This window comes from Pongo pygmaeus, chromosome 4 (assembly GCF_028885625.2).
Source record: "Pongo pygmaeus isolate AG05252 chromosome 4, NHGRI_mPonPyg2-v2.0_pri, whole genome shotgun sequence".
In the NCBI taxonomy this organism is placed as follows: domain Eukaryota; kingdom Metazoa; phylum Chordata; class Mammalia; order Primates; family Hominidae; genus Pongo; species Pongo pygmaeus.
The window spans coordinates 184,519,492-184,540,491 of record NC_072377.2 but is presented as its reverse complement, the minus strand read 5'-3'; the positions used below and the strand labels follow the sequence as shown (position 1 = coordinate 184,540,491).

The window sequence follows — 21,000 nt, the reverse complement described above, 5'->3', positions numbered from 1 at the left end:
TCCACAGAGGATTGAAGAACGCCTGAAATTAGAACGCGAATGGGCGGCGGTGGCTCACGCCTGTAATCCCAGCACTTTGGGAGGCCGAGGCGGGCGGATCACAAGGTCAGGAGTTCGAGACCAGCTTGGCCAATACGGTGAAACCCCGTGTCTACTAAAAATACAAAAATTAGCCAGGTGTGGTGGCGGCCGCCTGTAGTCCCAGCTACTCGGGAGGCTGAGGCAGGAGAATCGCTTGAACTCGGAAGGCGGAGGTTGCAGTGAGCCGAGATTGCGCCACTGCACTGCAGCCTGGGCAACAGAGCGAGACTCCGTCTCAAAAACAAAAACAAACACAAACAAAAAACCCCACTGAAGGCGTGGGCCCCCATCAATAGCGGGCGGGCTGGGCGGGGCGAGGTGGCCCCTGCACCACCCGGGGCAGGGCCCGTTGCTCCCGTTAGCGGCGCGCTCGGGCCGCCCCTGCCCCGGGAAGCCGGTACAGTTCTGGGCTGGTCACTGCTCTGCATCCACGAGCATCGGCCCTGATACCCCCAGAAAGGCCCATTGTTCCCGCCTCCCGGGCCCCTGCGCGCCTCCGTCCCGCCGCCCAGACGAAGCTCCTGAGCGGGGAAGCGCCCTGGGCGGCAGCGAAGGCAGCGGTCGCTCCCGGCTTCAACCGCCCAGTCCCCCGCGCCACCCAGAGCCCTTCACGCCCGGGAAAGAGCCCCGAGAACGTGCAAGTGGGGTCGGGGTCCGCGCGCGGAGGAGATGTTGCTGAGAAGGGCACCGGGGTCCCGGAGCACCGCCCCCGCCGCCCGCCGCCCGCCCAGGCTACGGTCGACCCGCACTCCCACTCCGGCCTTACCTGAGGCCGACTCGCACCAGCCCACGCGGGGCTGCGGGAGCCGGTCGGGATCCCGGGCCCCGGCCCCCACCCCCCACCTCGCGGCGCCGGCGGCGGCGGTGCTGCGGCCCCTTTAAATCCGGGCCGCCCCGCCCTGCGCCGTCGACTCCGCGGCGGCCCCAGATCCAGGCCCCAGATCCAGGCCGGGCCGCGGCTCTCGCCGCCCAACCCAGCCCGGCCCGGCCCGGCCCTGCCGCGGAGGCGAGGCCGCCAGTGTCCCGCGCCCCTGCTATCTGCAGTGAGCCTGATATCTGCAGTGAGCCTGATATCTGCCTCTGCCCTTCTGAGCCTGTTCCTTTTCCCTGAGTACAGGGCACAAAGCTTGCGCCCTGAGGAGCGGCCGGCGCGCTCCCTGGCCCGGTCCCCGCCCGGCCCCGGGCCCCCCGCCCCTCCCCGCCCCGGGGCCGGGGCCCCTGCCGCCGCCGCCGCCTTCCGACCCCTGCGCCCCGGCCCCGGTCCCCCGGGCCATGCAGCCTCGGCCCCGCGGGCGCCCGCCGCGCACCCGAGGAGATGAGGCTCCGCAATGGCACCTTCCTGACGCTGCTGCTCTTCTGCCTGTGCGCCTTCCTCTCGCTGTCCTGGTACGCGGCACTCAGCGGCCAGAAAGGTGAGCGCGACCCCCGCCCGGCCCGCACCTGGCGCACCTGGGCGTCGGCGGCGGGAGCGGGCCCGGCGGTGGCCGCGGAGGGCGGCCGGAAGCCGACGCAGGCGCCCCTTCCCCGCCCGGGCGGCGCGGAGGACGCCCCTCCCACCCTCCCCCACTTGTTTGCTGCTGGAGCCGCGGCGTTTCTCCTCGGGCCCGGGCTGCGCCTGCTCTCCCAGCGCCGGCCGCGCCCGTGGGTGCTCCGGACCGGACTCCGCGGGCGCAGCTGTCCCGACGCTGAGCTGGGGACCCGTGGGGTTCTCGGAGAGGGGCAGAGACCCAAGGTCACAGAGGTCCCGGAACGCCAGCCACAGCCACCTGGGCAGGAGCTGGGGCGGCGTGAGGGACACAGGCGCGGGGGCACCGCTAGGCGGTCAGGCACCCCCCGCACCCTGCTTCCCGCTGCCCCGCGCCGGCCTGGGCGACCCCGGCGTGACACCCGGTCCTGGGACTCCCTTCGGCGCCTAGAACGCCTCGGCGGCATCCGGCCTGTGGGAGGGGGGGAGAGAGGGAGGCGTCCTGAGCCAGCCCGGTCCCTGCTGCCCTGCGCTCCCGTGCGGCCCCAGCCCGTCCTCCGCACCCCGAGCTTCCCGGGCTGGCCCCCGCCCTCCGCGTCCGCCCAGCGCTCTTGCAGGCGGAGGGTGCGGACCGATCCCCCCCCCCGGCGCCCCGCTGGCCGGTCCTGGCGATGGTGGGGCCGAGTAGGGCCTGAGCCCTCGGAGGCGGTCTTCCCCCGGCCTGGAGGTTCCGGGAGAGTGGCCTCCTGCCTGCCTGCCTGCCGGAGGCCTAAGCGGGCTGAGTCCAGCTGCCCCTCGGCCTCCCCGCCACCTGCTTCCCTGTTTCCCTGTCCCGGAGCGCCACCCCAGAGAGGCTGAGGAGGAGGGCGAGGGGACCTGGACTCTTCCGGACCCTCCGAGCTCCATCTACCCATGCCGAGCTCTGCCAGCACGCCCGCCTGCTGCACTTGTTCTGTCGGGGCAGAGGCCTGGGCTGGCCTTGGGGCACCAGGGCCAGAGAGGCATCACCCAGGGACTCTGCGGGGAGCCTGCCTGACACGGGAGGGATGGCTGGACAGAGGCCGTGCTGGTGGGGTATATTATCAAGGGCAGGCATGGCTGGGGCAGAATTCTCTGTAGGTAGGGTGTGTCACCCGGGGAAGGACATTCTGGGTCCTTGGCAGGGTGACTATAAAAGCACACTGGCATGAAGACCTAGGTGGGGCCATATCTGAAGGGCTGGGGCATGCTCTTCGAGTCGTGGGTAGAGCCATGAGCCCTTGCCCTTTGTCCTCAGCCAGTGTGTGCCTCCCACAGCAGCCACATGCCCCCAGATTGATGTCAGGAGCCACCTCTGCAAGCCTGGCTTACCACAGGGAGCCAGTCTCCAGGACAGCAGAGTGAGGGAGACGCACTGGCTCCGTGGCACCCACTGTGTCTGGGGGGGCATCCAGGAGGCTGGCTCTCTGAGGGCCTGGGGAACAGGAGAGCAAAGAAGGGGAGCACTTAGATTCAAGAGCCCAGCCCCTAGGGGATGGAAGCCTAAGGATCCTGTGAGGTATGAGTAGGGGGTGACCTAGGCCTGCCTTGTTGAGGGGCTGTCACTGTTTCTGTGGTGAGCCAGTAGTACCAGGTCTTTGGGGGCCTCGAGAAGCTAGGAATCTGGGCTCTTATGTGAACCCATCTCATTGTCACATGTAGAAAATCTGTCTTAAGCGCCTGATGAAACCAGACTTAGCCAGTCTGAGGCCAGATTGGAACCTGGCCTCCACTTTGCAGCCAGCGGGGGTCCAGGAACTTGAGGGAAGGACCCAGGAAGTGGAATCTGCAGGGAAGGAAGGAGGTGGGCAGGGAACCAGAGAGGAGGGACAGCAGGTGTGGGCGTCATCCTGGAAACCCAAGGTCAAGCCCAGGACGGCCTCTTAGACCAACGCAAAATGGACCCTGGAGAAGGGTTTGGGGCCCAATTTCCTATCTAGCCTGTAAAGCAGCTCTGCCAGTGCTCAACTGTGGCCCTCGGTCAAGCACCTGCTGAGGATCTGCCCAGGGAGGCAGACCCTTGGGGGCGGCCCAGGGTCTCAGTCACGCAGCGCTCCCAGCCTTCAGGCTGTCTGCCTCCCCAGGCCTGGACTTCAGCAATGATGGACACCCTCCTTGACTCCTAGGAGGTTGCAGGGTCTGGAGAGGAGGCAGACACCTGTCACACACATGCATGGTGACAGCAGACCGTTAACGGGCCTGATATCTGCCTATGCCCCTCTGAGCCTGTCCCTTTTCCCTGAGTACAGGGCACAAAGGTTGTGCCCCAGCTTGGCTCTTTAATCTTTCCCCAACCAAGAGGGAAGCAGGGGGAACTGTGGTTTGTGGGCCCCAGGGTGTCCTAATGACTCGCCTCCAGGGGAGGATGACACAGCCTCCAGGCCTCATTGCTGCTGCTCTTAACAATGTGGTCCTGAGGCAAGAAGGTGTGGCAGGGGCTCCCAGGCTGGCCCCTCTCCTCACCTGAACTGCCTTCCCAGCTCCCGAAGGTTATAGGGTGCCAGCATGGCTTGGCAGAGCCCTGGCATGGGGCTGGCCCATGGGGAGGCAGTCACAGAGTTGGACCCACAGTCAGAGAAGCTGAGGGCAAGGAGGGTGGAGGAGCTGGCAGGCGGGGAAGGCTGCCCAGGGCCAGGGCCTGCAGTGCGCAGGGAAATGACAGAAGGGTTGGTGTAGGCGGGAGCCCGTGGGGCCCTTTACCTCCTGGTAAACAGGACCCGGGGGAGAGGGGAGGCCCCTAGGAAGGAAGCCAGGGTAAGGCGCAGGCTGTTGCCAGGGTGATTCAGGCAGCATCACCCACCACTGCCCACCCAGCCTGTCCATCTGAGGCAGTCGTGTGGGACAGAGAAAGCCAGGGTGGGGCTCGGGGGTGGGGGTGGGCAGCAGCTGTCAGTAGGCAAGCGGGGACTGGCATCTAGGCAGGAGGGAGGCACACCTGCAGGTGCAGGTAGCTCTGAACCCACTCCTGATGGCTCCTCTGTAGGCCTCTGCACCTCCCGTCCCATCCCTGTGGGCGACCACTGCCTACACCTTGGTGTCGCCCAGCGATGGGTGAGCCCTGGGGGTAGCCAGCTCTGCATTCAAGGGGTTAGGTTTCCAGGGTAACCCAGCCCCTGAGCCCAGCGTGGAGCCTGGCAGATCCGGTAATCTGACTCCCTCTTCCCTCCCGCCAGGGGCTGTCCAGAGGCTCCGCTTGGCCTCAGCCTTTAGCCCCAGAGAGGCAGGGTGTGGAGGGTGGGGCTGGCTTCTTGGGTAAGAGATGCCTCAGGGAAGATCTACCTGGCTCCCAGCTCCTTAAACCTTTCCCTCCTGCCCAGGTCCACCCCTTCCTCTTCCCTGGTCACTTGGCACTTCGACCTCCTGCCCCTGTTTCGGGAAGGGGTGTGCCCTGAGGTGACTGAACTTTGCCTGATCGTGACCTTGATCATGCACAGGGCTGCTGGTGGGGTGAGGCCATCCCACGCAACTCGGGGGTCTGTGAAGCCACCAAGGATCAAGGAATGGAAGAGCTGCCTGGGAGTAGAGGGAGTTCTGTCGGGCTTCTTAAACTTGGAGACTTGGAAACATGAGGCCTCGTAGGCCACACAGGTTTTCAGAGGCTCGCCTGGCAGAGGCCTTGAGCGTCCTGCTGGGTGGACTGTGGGCACCGAGCCACCAGGAGGTTGTTGATCTCATTCTTGCTCACTGGTCCCTGCCAAACTGGTGGTGCCTCTCTACTGTCGGGCAGCCCCACCTGTGTGCTGCCCCATCCACCTAGAGCCCTCATGCCTGGGCCCAGCTGGAGGTTCTGACATGGGCCCCTGGGGTGGCATGCGGACCCTTCAGGGTGCCCCAGGCGCAGCACAGGTCTCCAGAGACACAGGCACCAGGGCGTTCCGAGCTAGTCCCCTCGCTGCTGTTGACTGTCCTTGAGCAGCCCCAGGGCTGGCTTCTCAACCTCATTTGCTCACCTGAGCAGTGAAGTGAGGTGGGCTCCTGGAACTGCAGCAGCCACTCCCTGGGGCCATTGTGAGGCTAAGAATCCAGTGCAGGGTGAGCAACCAGCAACCGCTACGAGGACAGTGAAGAACTAGCACCAGGACCTTGGGTAGCCCACCCCCTGGAAGGAGCATGTGCTGCAAAAAGCATGAATGGGCTTTGGAGGCCAACAGACAGAGCGGATTCGGTCTGAGGCTGTTCCAGCCCTTGCTTAGGATCCACCTGCCTAGGTCTGGAAATCGTATTCCTACTTCAGATGCCTCCTTAGAGGATAAAGTAACCCCCGGTAGGGGAGAGTACTGGAAGAGGGCCAATTCCCCTGTTTTTCTCCCCACAAGCATTAGTGTCAGTGTAATTTTAGAGTGACCCCAGCTATGTCACGTGTGGCAGGCACAAGAACAGATGTAAATGAGCTTTTGCAGAGATGGGCACCCAGATGTGTGCGCTGGCACACTGAAGGGGCCCGTAGGGCGGCTCTAGACTGCCCCCTCGTGACGGCTTGCGTACCACATGCAGGCGACGTTGTGGACGTTTACCAGCGGGAGTTCCTGGCGCTGCGCGATCGGTTGCACGCAGCTGAGCAGGAGAGCCTCAAGCGCTCCAAGGAGCTCAACCTGGTGCTGGACGAGATCAAGAAGGCCGTGTCGGAAAGGCAGGCGCTGCGAGACGGAGACGGCAATCGCACCTGGGGCCGCCTAACAGGTGAGGTCTGGGGCGGGAGGGGGAAAAGGCGGGGGCGGGCTGGTTGTAGGCTCCCTGGTCTCAGTCCCGATCCTTCCCGACCCACCCAGAGGACCCCCGATTGAAGCCGTGGAACGGCTCACACCGGCACGTGCTGCACCTGCCCACCGTCTTCCATCACCTGCCACACCTGCTGGCCAAGGAGAGCAGTCTGCAGCCCGCGGTGCGCGTGGGCCAGGGGCGCACCGGAGGTATGGGCGCGGACAGGGAGGAGCACGGGGTGGGGGGGGCGGGTGGCCCCCGCGCCCTTTCCAGCGTCGGGCCTCTGTCCCCCATAGTGTCGGTGGTGATGGGCATCCCGAGCGTGCGGCGCGAGGTGCACTCGTACCTGACTGACACTCTGCACTCGCTCATCTCCGAGCTGAGCCCGCAGGAGAAGGAGGACTCGGTCATCGTGGTGCTGATCGCCGAGGCGAGTGAGCCGGGACGCGGGGTTGGGGGACATTCAGAGGAGCCCCCGCGGTGCAGAACTGACAGCAGGAGCCATTCCGAGGAGAAAGTTTTCTGAAGTTCAGTTGCTAGTTTCATTCGCAAATGTTCCGAGATAGAAAGTTGAAAAGAAAGGGCTTTCTGGCGCCCTCTATCCGTCCCCACCACCCCCTCCACTCCCCCGTCCTTGGCCATTGGAGTCCCAAAGGGAAAGGGCTGTCTCTGGGGGCCCCCTTACTCCACCCTCAGCACAGCAGGCTCGTTCCCTCCACGTGGGGGGCATCTGAAGCCTGTGCCCCTTCTCCAAGCCCTTCCAGGCCTTTTGGGACAGCAGCAGGGCTAAGGGAGGGTGCTTGGTCTCCCCACAGACTGACTCACAGTACACTTCGGCAGTGACAGAGAACATCAAGGCCTTGTGAGTACTGGCGGCCCCAGAGAGCTGGTGGCGGGAGAGCTCTGTGCAGGGTGTTGTGCTGGCAGGTTCCTGCCTCCCCATGAGATAGTGCCTTTCCTATCTTTGGGGAGGCAGGGACCTGGTGGGGGAGGGGTGGGTGTGCAGAAGTGGCCCAGCCCCTCTGGAGCTCTGCTACCTCAGTTGGCTGGGTGTAGGGGGCGGTGGGGGGCTGGCACTGGGTGAGCCTCAAGAAAGAGCCACAGTCTGGTGGGCTCGGCCCCCCTCAGCGCCTGGAGGCTGCATACGGACTGGGCCTTCCCGTCCCCCAGGTTCCCCACGGAGATCCATTCTGGGCTCCTGGAGGTCATCTCACCCTCCCCCAACTTTTACCCTGACTTCTCCCGCCTCCGAGAGTCCTTTGGGGACCCCAAGGAGAGAGTCAGGTACTAGTCACTCCCCCATACCCTCAGCAACCCGCCCACCTGTACTGAGAACCCATCTACTGGTGTCTGAGTCCAGGGCATTTCCCTGCAGTGCCCTGAATTCTCCATGGGAGGACCCGTGCATGGGGGTGGGGGGACAGAAGCTGCCCACCCAGCGGCTTCTCTGCGGAGCCACACTGGAGGTGGAGGGGTCTGAACTCCTGAGGCCCCGCCCCGGCTCACAGGTGGAGGACCAAACAGAACCTCGATTACTGCTTCCTCATGATGTACGCGCAGTCCAAAGGCATCTACTACGTGCAGGTCAGCCCCAAGCCCTGCGTTGCCCTGCTCTGCCCTGCCCTGTGCCGCCCTGCCCTGCGACGGATCTGGTCCATCTGGGTGCCCTTCTTGAGCCCCAGCCCCTCTCTGCTCACCCTGCAGCTGGAGGATGACATCGTGGCCAAGCCCAACTACCTGAGCACCATGAAGAACTTCGCACTGCAGCAGCCTTCAGAGGACTGGATGATCCTGGAGTTCTCCCAGCTGGGCTTCATTGGTGTGCCCCTCCCCTTACCTGACGGTGCCTTTCAGTCCCACCTGCCTCTGCCATCCTCTCCCCCAGTCCCACACTGTGTCCACTGTGAGCCTTTGCCCAGGTTGGGCCCTGCCTGGTGTGCATGCTACAGCCCCACCTGGCCTGTTCCCATTGCCTGTGCATCAGACATGTCTGCCCTCATCACCTGTCTGCCCCCCTGCCCTGTTATGCCCACACCTGCCTGAAGCCTGGGTTTGCTGTGGGACTCTCAGGGGGCCCCTGCAGGGAGAAAGGAAGTAGGCGGAGCAGCACTGCCCACTCAGGCCCCTCCCCACCAGGTAAGATGTTCAAGTCGCTGGACCTGAGCCTGATTGTGGAGTTCATCCTCATGTTCTACCGGGACAAGCCCATCGACTGGCTCCTGGATCATATTCTGTGGGTGAAAGTCTGCAACCCCGAGAAGGATGCGGTGAGCAAGAGCTGGCGGGACTGGCAAGGGCAGGGCCAAGGGGCAGGCAGCCTCCACCCCAAACTGTGTCCCTGTCCTTGTATCTGATCACATAGAAGGCACTGTCAGCTGTGGGAGGGCCCTGGTAGCCCCCAGGAGAGGCCGTGTTGAGGAAGGAGGGCTAAGCCGAGCCCTGGGGTGTTGCCCACCCTCCACAGAAGCACTGTGACCGGCAAAAGGCCAACCTGCGGATCCGCTTCAAACCATCCCTCTTCCAGCACGTGGGCACTCACTCCTCGCTGGCTGGCAAGATCCAGAAACTGAAGGTGGGCTGCACTGCACGCTCTCCCTAGGCCGGGGTCAAGGTCGGGGCCCACGCCATCACTGCTGTCCCTCCTCTGCTGCAGGACAAAGACTTTGGAAAGCAGGCGCTGCGGAAGGAGCATGTGAACCCGCCAGCAGAGGTGAGCACAAGCCTGAAGACATACCAGCACTTCACCCTGGAGAAAGCCTACCTGCGCGAGGACTTCTTCTGGGCCTTCACCCCTGCCGCGGGGGACTTCATCCGCTTCCGCTTCTTCCAACCTCTAAGACTGGAGCGGTCAGTGCCAGCACTGCGGGTCTGCGATGGGGGCGGGGCTGGGTGGCCACCAGGGTGTAGGCTTCACCAGCAAATTATCCTCACATTCTTCAGTTTCCTCCTCTGAAGTGGGCCTCCTAATGGTAGCTACCTTGTGAGGACTAAGTCAGGCAGCCCCTAGGAGCTCAGGGATGTTTCCCGTCACCATCCTCCCAGAGGAAGGCCCTGGTCTCTTTGCACAGCCTGACAGCTGCCTGGGGGGGCCCCCCCGGCGCAGGCCTGGCCTTTCTCTGCTGGGCCCTGGGTGCTGTGCTGGAGCGCTGCCCCTGCAGCCGCTCACAGGCCTGCCTGGCTGCAGGTTCTTCTTCCGCAGTGGGAACATTGAGCACCCGGAGGACAAGCTCTTCAACACGTCTGTGGAGGTGCTGCCCTTCGACGTAAGTTCGGTAGGTGTGGTGTGCACTGAGGCCGGGCCTCCTGCAGCCACCTGCTTCAGCCCTTGATTCTGCCCCCAGAACCCTCAGTCAGACAAGGAGGCCCTGCAGGAGGGCCGCACCGCCACCCTCCGGTACCCTCGGAGCCCCGACGGCTACCTCCAGATCGGTGGGTAGGGTTTGGGGGAGAGCGTGGGCTGGGGTTCGGGGACACCCTCTCAGCGCTGCCCTCCCCCAGGCTCCTTCTACAAGGGAGTGGCAGAGGGAGAGGTGGACCCAGCTTTTGGCCCTCTGGAAGCACTGCGCCTCTCGATCCAGACGGACTCCCCTGTGTGGGTGATTCTGAGCGAGGTGAGGCTGGGCATGGCCAGGCCAGGCACGGGGAGAAGCCAGGGAGACCCTGGCGGAGCTCAGAGGCCCTGCTGACCCTGGGTCTGGCTCTTCCAGATCTTCCTGAAAAAGGCCGACTAAGCTGCGGGCTTCTGAGGGTACCCTGTGGCCAACCCTGAAGCCCACGTTTCTGGGGATGTCGTCACTGCTATCCCCGGAGGGCCAGATACGGCCCCGCCCAAAGGGTTCTGCCTGGCGCCGGGCTTGGGCCGGCCTGGGGTCCGCCGCTGGCCCGGAGGCCCTAGGAGCTGGTGCTGCCCCCGCCCGCCGGGCCGCGGAGGAGGCAGGCGGCCCCCACACTGTGCCTGAGGCCCGGAACCGTTCGCACCCGGCCTGCCCCAGTCAGGCCGTTTTAGAAGAGCTTTTTCTTGGGCGCCCGCTGTCTCTGGCGCGAACACTGGAATGCATATACTACTTTATGTGCTGTGTTTTTTATTCTTGGATACATTTGATTTTTTCACGTAAGTCCACATACACTTCTATAAGAGCGTGACTTGTAATAAAGGGTTAATGAAGTGTGTGCCTCAAATGTGAGCGCCCTGGGCATCTCCCTCTGCCCCTGCGGTTGGCTTCATTTGGTCTGTGCCCCAACATGCCAACTAAGCCTGGCACTGGGCCTCCCCAGCCAGCATCAGCAGCGACCTTTCCCTGCTAAGTCAAGGAGCCAGCCTGGCCTGCAGGCGCGGGGTCCAGTACCTGGCTGTGCAGCTGCAGTGCCACCTCGGCGCCAGCGCACCCCCGTTCCTAGGATCAGGACGCAAAGTCAGTCACTGGTGAAACCAGCTCAGAATCTGGGACCACAATGCCTATAGCAAGTCCCCCGAATGCCTCCCCCATGTCCAGGGCCTGCGATGAGGCCTTCCCTTAGCTCCTCAAGCTGAAGGCATTTCCCAGCCTCCTTGTTCCCCTCCGTGTGTCTCAGCTTGGTCCTCATCCTGGGTCCCCCACACTCCTCTGGCACGTGAGGGTCTCCCGCTCACCTCAGGGCCTTTGCACACACCGTTGCCCCTGCTTGGAAAGCTCTCCTTTCTCCGTTTCTCCTGCATACTTGGCTAAAAGTCACTTCTTTGTTTCTGTGGGCCTCCCCTGGATCCCCAAGGCTTCTGGACATTTCCTTGAGACAGCCTGTCACTCACTCGCTTCGTTCCCATGGTGTCCGCAGCTCTGCGGACCTGGGAGGGCTGCCCTGAACACCTACAGTTAACGAGGGGGATCCAGTGCTGACCAAAAGAAAAAGGCCCCTGCCCTCACCTGGGGAGAGAGCCACAGGCTCTATCTAGTGTCAGCTGTGAAGGCCAGGGGACGAGGGACTGGGGCGGCTGAGAGTCAGGAGAGGGAAGGGCCCTGAGGAGGGGAACTGGTGAGGAGGAGACCGCTGAGCGCTAGGAGGGTGAACCCCGGCAGGACTGGGCGGCCTTGTGACCCCGAGGCTGAGTAGGGAGTGGGGTAGGAGGTGAAGACCGGATCCAGTCCCGCCCCAGGGGGAGGACCCGTTCCTTCGCAGCCACTCTCACGCCGCCACTAGGAAGCCCGCCCGGCTGCCCGGGCTTGGGGCTGGGCCCCTCCAGGCTCCGTAGCCCGCGGTGCGCCACCCCCGCGGACCCAGAGAACGCAGCCCGGGTCTCGGTCACTGGAACTTTAATGATAGAGATTAGGATGCGGAAGCGAGCGCCCCTCCCCGGGGCAGCTGGAGGCTCCGGCTCTTCTTTCCCGGCTCCGTCGGCCCGGCGGCCTTGGTCTCAGGCCCACGGCAGCAGCGTCCGGAGCCGTCCGAGGAGCGCGCCGCGCAGCGCGGCCGGGAGGAAGTGGGCGAGCAGGCCGAGCGCAGCCAGCGCCACCAGCAGCCAGAGGGCGCGCGCGCTCGCGTACAGGGGTGCCAGCCTGCGGGCGGCGGTCAGCGGGGAGGTGGCGCGAGGAAGCCCCGCTTCTTCCCCGCCGCAACCACGGCCCCACGGGGACTTCCTCTGGCCGCCGCCAGGGCTCGCCCACCGAATCCCCAAAGGCGCTGGGCTCCGGCCCGTCGCCCGCCCCCAGCTTCGGTCCCGCTCCCCAGGGGCCCCGCCCACCCGCGATCTTTCCCCGGCCCCGCCCCGCTCCCCGCCCGGCCCTCACCTGAGCTGCGCGGAGCGCGCGTAGCCCTGGAAGTAGCGGAGGCGCGCGAACAGGTAGACCAGGCCGCACAGGGCCGCCGCCCCTGCGAGAGGTACGCGCGGGCCTGGTGAGCGCGCTGCGCGGACCCCGGGGATCCGGTGCGTGCGCCCCTACCCCACACCCCGACCTTCATGAAAGAAGATGCCGGCGACCCAGAGCGTGGCGAGGAACAGCGGGAAGTACTCGCTGCAGTTCACCCTGCGGTGGGCGGGTGGGATGAGCGCGCCGGCCGGGATGGTCCTGCGACCCGGACCCGCCCGGGGCTCGCTCTCCGCCCCGCTCCCTCCCGCCGCGCCTCACTGGGCTCGGTAGACGCGCTCGAACTCGGGTGGGCCGGTGGTGAGCGGCGGCGACACGCGGAAGGCCCTGCGCGCCGAGATCACCTGCAGGGAGAAGTAGGCTGGGGGAGGAGGGGGAGCAGGAGTCAGGTCTGGACACCCGAAGCCTCGGAGATGGGAGTGGGAGGGATCCTGCAATCTGGCCCCTCACTTGGCCGTGTCCTCTCTTCCCTAAGGCGGCACCCCGCCCCTCCCCACCTCCCGCCCGAGGAGACCTCTCGTCTGACCCATCCCTGGCTTGCCCTGTGTCCCTGACATTCAGTGAGGAGGGCAGGGCTGAAGCCTGGGGCGCAGAGAGGCCCTGTCCCAACCTGTGAGTGTATGGGGGAGGGTGAGTGATTCAGGCACAGGGACACCTGCTCCGCGAGAGAGACCACTTGAGTCCTTGTTCCTGAATCATTTCACTCGCAAAACACAGGCAAATGCAGCTTTCACGTCCCTGGCCAGGAAGTGCCTCGGGAGCCTGAGGGCAGAGCTGGCTGCATCCTCCCAGGTGCAAGGAAGCACACTCCCTGTAGCTAACAGTCCCTGGTCACCCACCTACCAGCGCCCACCAGCAGGGCCCTCTGACCCTGCCTCAGGCCAGGATCACAAAAGCCTGCGTCCCTGTGCCTCCAAACCTCAGTTTCTCTGTTCCTGCATTCCGGTCTCAGGCCTAAATCTGACAGACACCTTCTCTCCTGCTCCCAGGAGGTTGCAGCTGGGACTCTCCTAGCCTAACCCCAGGACCCCAGGGCTGGGGTAGTTGCAGAGGGTGGGCTGGCCCTAAATTTTCTCTGTGAGCAGGAGCCCTTCCCTTGGTCAGGTGAGGCCAGGCCAGACCACACACAGGCCAGTGCCGGCTGTGCGCTCCCTCCCGAGACCTCCTGTCGGGCCATCTCCCTCTGAGTCCTGCAGCCCTGGCACCTTTGGTGCTGGGCCCTCTGCAGATGGGTGTCACAGGGTGGCCATCCAGCTCAGTGTAGGTGCAGCTGGAGGTCAGGCTGGCCTGTCTGTTCAGCCCCTTCAGAGCCCCCTCCCCAGGCTGTGCCTTATCCTAGCCCACACACTGTGGAGTAGTGGTGTCTCTTAAGTGGCAAGGATATCTGGCCCAGGAAAGTGTCCTTTAGGGCCAGTCTGAGAAAAGCAATAAGCAGGCTCTTTTTAGGGGGCTGGAGGAAGGAGTCCCACCTCTACCCTGCTCCATGTGGTCCCAGTATGGAGGTGCCTTTGAAGCAGAGCCAGGGAGTGGGGGCTGCTTGCTGGGACGCCCAGAGAGGGGACAGCTGGAAAGAGCAGAGATCAGCTTCCCCAAGCCCATGGCTACCCTACCATTTGTCCTGGCACCCTTGCCACCCCCCAGTCCTACAGCTCTCACAGCCGGGTGCCCCCCAGGTCCCTGAAAGTCCCCACCCTCTTCCAGCTTGGGCCTGGGCTGGAGTCCCCACCTCTGCCCTCCACCCGGGCCTAGGGGGCAGAGGGCAAGCTGTAGGGATCTAAGGCCCACCCTCTTCCTAGATAGGAACCAGCCCACCTTGCAGCAGGACTCCCAGGAGGGTGACGGTGGCCAGTAGAGCTACCTCGTCCTTCATGGTACCGTCAGCGCGGTGGCACGGGCTGTGTGTGAAGGCGAGCTGGGGAACGCTTAGCCCTGTCTGCTGCTCAGAGGTCGGCCCAGGAGAGGAAGAGCAGCCTCGGTGCTCTCCCCGCCCCGTCTCAGTGGAGGGGGTGCATGGGGGTGTGACCATACCACACAGAGCCAGGGAGCCAGGCCAGGCCTGCAGGGAGGAAACCAAAGTCTGGGCAGGGGAGAGCAGCTAGCTGGAGACCGCCTCACCACTTCCTGCTTGTTCGTGCCCCTTCCTTGCCTAGTCCCGCCTGGCAGAGCCCAAGCTCTCCATCTGGGTCAGCTCCAGCTGTGGGTGTGCCCCCTGCTGCATCACCCCACTTTCTCCAGGGCCTTGCAGACCCCCACGTCATGCTGGAGCCAGCCCCAGGCTCCGGCTGACGACTCCACCCACCTTATCTGTTCCCTGCCCCCATCCAGGCTGTTCCTGGCAACCCCTGCCAAACCCTCCTCTGCGGAAGCCCTTCCCAGTGCCTTTGGCTTCAGAATGGAGTCCCAGCGCCCCCCAGCCACACTGAGCCCCACAAGCTCTTTCTCCTGCAGGAAACCTCATGCCTGCCAGCCTTAGCCGTTGCAGGGGTTCCATGCACAAGGGCCACCCTGCCAGGAGGAAACCTGTCCAAGGCCCCCTGGGTGGCGGAAGGGTCAGCCCTTGTGGGCCATCCCTCTCCCAGGCCTCTCTTGGGCCTCCCACAACAGTCACCTGCCATGTCTTTCTGCCCTGCAGCCCTCTTGCCTCAGGGTAACAACCCTCCACCACCTTCCTAGACGGCTGCCCTCCCACACTCAGGCCCTGTGGTCTGGACAGTGCTGACTCCTGCCCCTTCCAGGCCTGTGAGATGGACACTGAGCCAAGGCTGACTCAAGATGGTGAGATGTAGTTCTGGAAGCTTCCTTAGAACTTTGGGACAGGAAACTTGGAGTGGGGCGGGGGACTACGGCGGGCCACCCTGAGGAGGACAGAGCCCACGCAGGGCCAGGTAGAGAGGAAGGGTGGCACCTGAGGACTCCTGTCTGGAGTCCTGGGTGTCCCCCTCACCCTGCCTGGAGTGCCCCCGGCCGCCCCCGTTGCCCCGCCTGGAGCGCCCCCGGCCGCCCCCGTTGCCCCGCCTGGAGCGCCCCCGGCCGCCGGCCTTCCCAGTTGTGCCTAACGGTCACTTCCTCTTTTGGCTTGAGTGGGTTTGCGGTGGCTTTTGGTCAGAAGTGGCAAAGTCCAGACTGACCCAGAAGCACGGGCAGGAGCTGGCGGAGGCCACAGGCCGTGCGGCAGGGGTCGGGCCGCATGGCTGTGCCCTCGCACCTGGTCCTTCCTTGCTGCCCCAAGCTCAGCTCCAGCCTGAGGCTCGGAGCCTGCCGGGCTCTCTCAGAATCCCTTCTTCCTCCTCTGGGTATCGCCCCTGCCCCTGGAAACCAGATATGCCCCAGCTGGAGGCTCTGTGAGCTCCTCCAAGGCAGGGGCCAGGGCTCAGGCCCGGCCTCTGCTTTAGACCAAGGTGTGACAGTCATCTTGGGGCTCAGTGATGGAGGACTGCCTCCTAGATCCCGGACACAGATGCAGTGCCAGGGAGCGATGGTGGCCGTGTCCTCAGACTCTGCCCACTCAGCCTCCTTCCTCCCTGAAACCTGCCCCACAGGGCCTGCCTGAAGGGTGGGATGCAGGCCACCACACAGGGGTTGACGCTGGTGCCAGTGGGCTGTGCCCAGGGTGTCTGTGTGCACCACGCATACATACCTGCATACCGCTTGGTCAGCTGTCACACACCCATGTCTCTGTGCTTGTGGGTGTCCAAGTGTCTTCGTGAGTCCAGGCCCTCCTGTTGGCCAAGCTCTCATTTCCTCCAAGGCCTGAATGTCCTCCCGTTGGAGTTCATCCCCCCAGTCCACAGCAGGAAGCCAAAGCCTAACATCAGCAGCTTCTGAGGAAGTCCCTCGGCAGATGTGCAGGGCAGGGACCTGGGTCTTGGCCCCGGGAGCCCTCCCCGGGTCTCTTGGTTCCCACCTCCCTCCCTCTGAGCCTGCCCAGGCTGTCAGGGCCCTGCCTGGGCTCAAGCCAGCTCAAGCTGACAGAAGGGCCAGCCAAGCCCCCACCCCTGCTCGGGCCACCCAGCTTCCATCTTCCTGCCTAGCTCTGGAGGCACCAGCATCAGGAGGGAAGCGAAAGCTCCTCCCTGAGCCTCCACAGAGCCCTAAGGAGCCTCTGATGCCCACTCACCAGGACCTCTGGGAGGCAGAAAGGCCGGCAGAACCATTGCACAGAAAAGAAATCAGAACTTCTGTGGAGTGGATCATAAGCAGTGCACAACTCAGACCCTGAGCTTGAACAACAAAGTTTATTTAGAAATTATTTTATATTTGAGACAGGATCGTGCTCTGTTGCCCAGGCGGGAGTGCAGTGGCTCAACGTGCCTCACTGCATCCTCGAACTCCTGGGCTCAAGCAATCCTCCCACCTCAGCCTCCCAAGTAGCTGGGACCACAGGCTCTAATTTTTTTTTCTTCCAGAGATGGAGTCTCGCTATGTTGGTCAGGCTGGTCTCAAACTCCTGGGCTGAAGTGATCCTCTGCCTCAGCCTCCCAAAGTGCCAGGATTATAGGCATGGGCCACCATGCTTGACTGAAATTATTTTAGACTTATAAAAAAGTTGCAAAAATCTACAGTCTCGGCCAGGCGCGGTGGCTCACGCCTGTAATCCCAACACTTTGGGAGACTAAGGTGGGTGGATTACCTGAGGTCAGGAGTTCGAGGTCAGCCTGGCCAACATGGTGAAATCCCATCTCTACTAAAAATACAGAAATTAGTCAGGCGTGGTAGCAGGCACCTATAATCCCAGCCACTCGGGAGGCTGAGAGAGGAGAACTGCTTGAACCCAGGAGGCAGACGATGCAGTGAGCCGAGATCACACCTGAGCGACGGAGCGAGAGTCTGTCTCAAAAGAAAAATAAATAAATAAATAAATAAAAAATCTTGTATAACCAAAATTCAGTTATATAAACCAAGAGATTTCCATTGATACAAGTTAGTAATCAAGTATTTTACAGATCTTATTCAAGTTTCACAAACTGTCCCACTGGAATAATACAAAGACCTCAAAAACTTTATGCTAAGTTGTGCCAGGCTGGGCATGGTGGCTCACGCCTATAATCCCAGCACTTTGGGAGGCCGAGGTTGTGGACCACCTGAAGTCGGGAGTTCAAGAGCAGCCTGACCAACATGGAGAAACCCCATCTCTACTAAAAATACAAAATTAGCCGGGCATGGTGGCGCATGCCTGTAATCCCAGCTACTTGGGAGGCTGAGGCAGGAGAATTGCTTGAACCCGGGAGACAGAGGTTACAGTGAGCCAAGATCGCGCCATTGCACTCCAGCCTGAGCAACAAGAGCGAAACTCCGTCTCAAAAAAAAAAGAAAGAAAAGAAAAAGAAAAAAAAAAAAAGCACAGAGAGCGCCAGGCGCGGTGACTCACGCCTGTACTCCCAGCACGAGGCGGGTGGATCACGAGGTCAGGAGATCAAGACCATCCTGGCTAACACGGTGAAACCCCGTCTCTACTAAAAAATACAAAAAATTAGCCGGGGGTGGCAGTGGGCGCCTGTAGTCCCAGCTATTCTGGAGGCTGAGGCAGGAGAATGACGTGAACCAGGGAGGCGGAGCTTGCAGTCAGCCGAGATCGCACCACTGCACTCCAGCCTGGGCGACAGAGTGAGACTCCGTCTCAAAAATAAAAAAATAAATTAAACCATAGACTTAGAGAAAACATTTGTGAATCATATATATGATTTAAAAAAATACTTTGAATTCAGAATATATAAAAACTCTCAAAACTGGATAGTAAGAAGAGTTTCCTGAGTAAATGGGTGCAGATCCCTGTAGGGCAGGGATCACCTGCTGCACAGCTGAGAACTGATTCAGTCTGGAAGTGGCCTGGGATCGTGAGAGCCTGAGTCTTTACTGGGACAGCTAGCCTGGCTTCTCTCTGCTTCTCTGTTCTTCTTCTCTTTCTTTTTTTTTTTTTTTTTTTAAGACGGAGTCTTGCTCTGTCGCGCAGGCTGGAGTGCAGTGGCGCCATCTCGGCTCACTGCAAGCTCTGCCTCCCCAGTTCATGCAATTCTCCTGCCTCAGCCTCCCGTGCCTGCCACCACGCTTGGTTAATTTTTTTGTATTTTTAGTAGAGACGGGGTTTCACCGTGTTAGCCAGGATGGTCTTGATCTCCTGACCTCGTGACCCACCTGCCTCAGCCTCCCAAAGTGCCGGGATTACAGGCGTGAGCCACCGCGCCCAGCCTTTTTTTTCTTTTTGAGATAGGGTCTTACTCTGTTGCCCAGGCTGGAGTGCAGTGGTGCGATCTCAGCTCACTGCAACCTCTGCCTCCTGGGTTCAAGCAATTCTCGTGCCTCAGCCTCCTGTGTAGCTGGAATTACAGGCGTGCACCACCATGCCCAGTGTATTAGTCCGTTTTCACACTGCTGATAAAGATATACCCAAGACGGGGCAATTTAACAAAAGTAAGAGGTTTATTGGACTTATAGTCCCACATGGCTGGGGAGGCCTCACAATCATGGCAGAAGGCAAGGAGGAGCAAGTCACATCTTACGTGGATGGCAGCAGGCAAAGAGAGAGGAGCTTGTGCAGGGACACTCCCTTTTTTAATTTTTTATTTTTTTTTTTTTGGTTTTGTTTTTTGAGACGGAGTTTCGCTCTTGTTGCCCAGGCTGGAGTGCAATGGTGCGATCTCAGCTCACTGCAACCTCTGCCTCCCAGGTTCAAGCGAATTCTCCTGCCTCAGCCTCCCGAGTAGCTGGGATTACAGGTGTCCACCACCACACCCGGCTAATTTTTTGTATTTTTACAAAAAATACAGCCTGCTCATGTTGGGCAGGCTGGTCTCCAACTCCTGACCTCAGTGATCCACCCGCCTTGGCCTCCCAAAGTGCTAGGATTATAGGCGTGAGCCACCGAGCCCCGTCCATTTGATGGTTTTAAAAACAGGAGTTTCCCAGGTGGGCCTGTCCTCACCTGAGGTCAGGAGTTTGAGACCAGCCTGCCCAACATGGCAAAACTCCATCTCTACTAAAAATACAGAAATTAGCTGGGCATGGTGGCATGCACCTGTAATCCCAGCTACTCGGGAGGCTGAGACAGAATCACTTGAACCCGGAAGGTGGAGGTTGCAGTGAGCTGAGACCGCGCCATTGCACTCCAGCCCGGGCAAAAATTCAAGTTATTGCACTTTTGATCTCTTGCCACTAAGAAAGGCACATAGGCCTTGGCGGGCCTCTGGAGGTTTTGGATGCAACACAGTTCACACTCGGGACTGCTGCTTTGACTCCTGCCAGGATGCAGGGCAAGCAACCTCCTGCTTGGTTCACAAAATCGAGCACACCCCCTGGTGCTAGAAATAGCTGTGGTAGAGACAGGGCCAGGTGGTGTTTCTAGCAGAAGCCTCATAAGAGAGTCGTAGTGCATAACCTTATGGTCCCAGATCAAGGCTGTGCCTTCCCCAGCAGGGAATGGACGTTATTCCAAAAACAAAATAAGCAAAACTGGACCTTGGGACATTGGGGCACCAAGTGACTGTGTGGCCAGGGCAGTCTGCCACAGGAGCTGGTAGTCCAACAGTGTGGCAGGCCCAAGGCCATCCTTCCTGCAGTGGAAGTGGTGCTCCAGCACCCACGGCGTCCCAGCGCACAGGTAAGCACAAGCAAACTCCTATGTCACCCACTGCTGTGGTTCCAGCATGCTCCCTGACAGGAGCCAAAACCTGCCCCCAGGGAGAGGCTCTCTTTCACCAGTGGCTTGTGTTTCCAGGCTCCTGATGGTGTCTCCTGATGCACAGAAGCTCTTAAATTGACTGTAACAAACGAATCAGTGTTTTACCTTATGGTTAGCTCTTTTTGTGTTTTGTCTAATAAATTCTTTCCAACTCTGAGGTCATCAAGACAGTCTCCTATATTCAGGTCTGCAATCTACTGTAATCCCAGCTACTTGGGAGGCTGAGGCAGGAAAATCGCTTGAACCCGGGAAATGGAGGTTGCAGTGAGCAGAGATTGTGCCATTGCACTCCAGCCTGGGCGACAGGGTAAGACTCCGTCTCAAATTAAAAAAAAACAAAAAACAAAAACATTCATTCATGAGGGTTCTGCCCTCATGACCCAATCACCTCTTACTAGGCCCCACCTCCCAGCACTGTTACATTGGGGATTAAACCCAACACATGAACTTTTGGGGCATGCATTTAGCAGATTTGCTTTTTCTGGATATTTCATATAAATGCAACTATACAATATGTGGTCTTTTGTGTCTGGCACAACTTAGCAAAATGTTTTTGAGGTCTTTGTAGTATTTTCACAACTTTTTTGTAAGGTTGAAAATATTTCAAAATGAAAAGCTAAAAAAAGAAAACATGGCCGGGAGCGGTGGCTCATGCCTGTAATCCCAGCACTTTGGGAGGCCAAGGCGGGTGGATCACCTGAGGTCAAGAGTTGGAGACCAGCCTGGCCAACATGGTGAAACCCCGTCTCTACTAAAAACTACAAAAATTATCCAGGCATGGTGGTGGGCACCTGTAATCCCAGCTACTCGGGAGGCTGAGGCAGGAGAATTGCTGACTCCTGCCAGGATGCCGGGCAAGCAACCTCCTGCTTGGTTCACAAAATCCGGAGGCAGAGGTTGCCGTGAGCCAGGATTGCGCCACTGCACTCCAGCCTGGGCGACCGAGGGAGACTCTGTCTCAAAAACAAACAAACAAAAAAGAAAACATGAATTGCTTGTGGCTCCTTCCCGCGTGGAAGGGACTCAGTTTGCACCGGGTGGTGATTGGTCTCCTCACTCAGTCCTCTGAGGAGACCAACACTGGTCTCTGTCACTGGCAGGCTGGAGACTTGGGCACTTGGGTGGCAGATCTGGATTTGTCTGGGGGAGCCAGAGCCACGATACTGGGATCCCGCTGAGCCCCATCCCTGCCACTGCTGCTTACTGCTCATGAGCCCACC

General features: G+C 61.1%; 4 protein-coding genes across 8 annotated transcripts in view; 1 reads left to right on the top strand and 3 right to left on the bottom strand.

Annotated features, from left to right (window-relative positions):
* The window catches only part of SQSTM1 (sequestosome 1), a 29,391-nt gene extending 27,790 nt beyond the window's left edge, over positions 1-1,601 (bottom strand). Inside the window, exon 1 of the mRNA XM_054489722.2 lies at positions 1,389-1,601. The gene's annotated coding sequence lies outside the window, so the exon portion shown is untranslated. The remainder of the gene's footprint in view (positions 1-1,388) is intronic.
* Positions 1,359-10,431, top strand: MGAT4B (alpha-1,3-mannosyl-glycoprotein 4-beta-N-acetylglucosaminyltransferase B). Of its 5 annotated transcripts, none has more exons than XM_054489716.1 (15): positions 1,359-1,493; positions 6,059-6,244; positions 6,334-6,474; positions 6,562-6,695; positions 7,081-7,127; positions 7,436-7,549; positions 7,774-7,849; positions 7,970-8,084; positions 8,402-8,532; positions 8,730-8,837; positions 8,919-9,112; positions 9,450-9,528; positions 9,607-9,694; positions 9,764-9,876; positions 9,973-10,431. In XM_054489716.1, exons 1-15 carry the CDS (start codon positions 1,397-1,399, stop codon positions 9,994-9,996), a joined length of 1,647 nt encoding a protein of 548 aa, XP_054345691.1. In that variant the 5' UTR covers positions 1,359-1,396; the 3' UTR covers positions 9,997-10,431. The 5 variants fall into 5 exon arrangements, with proteins under 5 accessions (XP_054345691.1, XP_063521469.1, XP_063521468.1 ...); XM_063665399.1 differs by having other exon boundaries at positions 9,450-9,537; XM_063665398.1 differs by having other exon boundaries at positions 8,336-8,532.
* Positions 10,432-11,540: 1,109 nt separating this feature from the next.
* Positions 11,541-14,331, bottom strand: LTC4S (leukotriene C4 synthase). The gene is made up of 5 exons (XM_054489733.2): positions 13,918-14,331; positions 12,367-12,466; positions 12,194-12,264; positions 12,028-12,109; positions 11,541-11,796 (listed from the first exon to the last, which is right to left on the bottom strand). The coding sequence occupies exons 1-5, from the start codon at positions 14,129-14,131 to the stop codon at positions 11,655-11,657; spliced, it is 609 nt and encodes a 202-aa protein (XP_054345708.1). The 5' UTR covers positions 14,132-14,331; the 3' UTR covers positions 11,541-11,654.
* An 876-nt stretch (positions 14,332-15,207) lies between these two features.
* LOC129037518 (uncharacterized) lies at positions 15,208-15,896 on the bottom strand. Its single transcript, XM_054489749.2, has one exon. The coding sequence runs from the start codon at positions 15,841-15,843 to the stop codon at positions 15,208-15,210; it is 636 nt and encodes a 211-aa protein (XP_054345724.1). The 5' UTR covers positions 15,844-15,896.
* Positions 15,897-21,000: the final 5,104 nt, after the last annotated feature.

Bases quoted from the DNA above. Each gene is read 5' to 3' on its own strand.
- LOC129037518 (XM_054489749.2), bottom strand. From the start codon at position 15,843: ATGAGAGCTTGGCCAACAGGAGGGCCTGGACTCACGAAGACACTTGGA.
- LTC4S (XM_054489733.2), bottom strand. From the start codon at position 14,131: ATGGTCACACCCCCATGCACCCCCTCCACTGAGACGGGGCGGGGAGAG. The intron at 12,110-12,193 runs GTCGGGGTGTGG...TACCTCTCGCAG, and splicing joins CGGCATCTTCTTTCATGAAG to GGGCGGCGGCCCTGTGCGGC. The intron at 11,797-12,027 runs GTGAGGGCCGGG...CGCCGCCCGCAG, and splicing joins GCGCGCTCCGCGCAGCTCAG to GCTGGCACCCCTGTACGCGA.
- MGAT4B (XM_063665397.1), top strand. From the start codon at position 1,397: ATGAGGCTCCGCAATGGCACCTTCCTGACGCTGCTGCTCTTCTGCCTG. The intron at 7,550-7,773 runs GTACTAGTCACT...CCCGGCTCACAG, and splicing joins GACCCCAAGGAGAGAGTCAG to GTGGAGGACCAAACAGAACC. The intron at 8,085-8,335 runs GTGTGCCCCTCC...TGGGACTCTCAG, and splicing joins CTCCCAGCTGGGCTTCATTG to GGGGCCCCTGCAGGGAGAAA.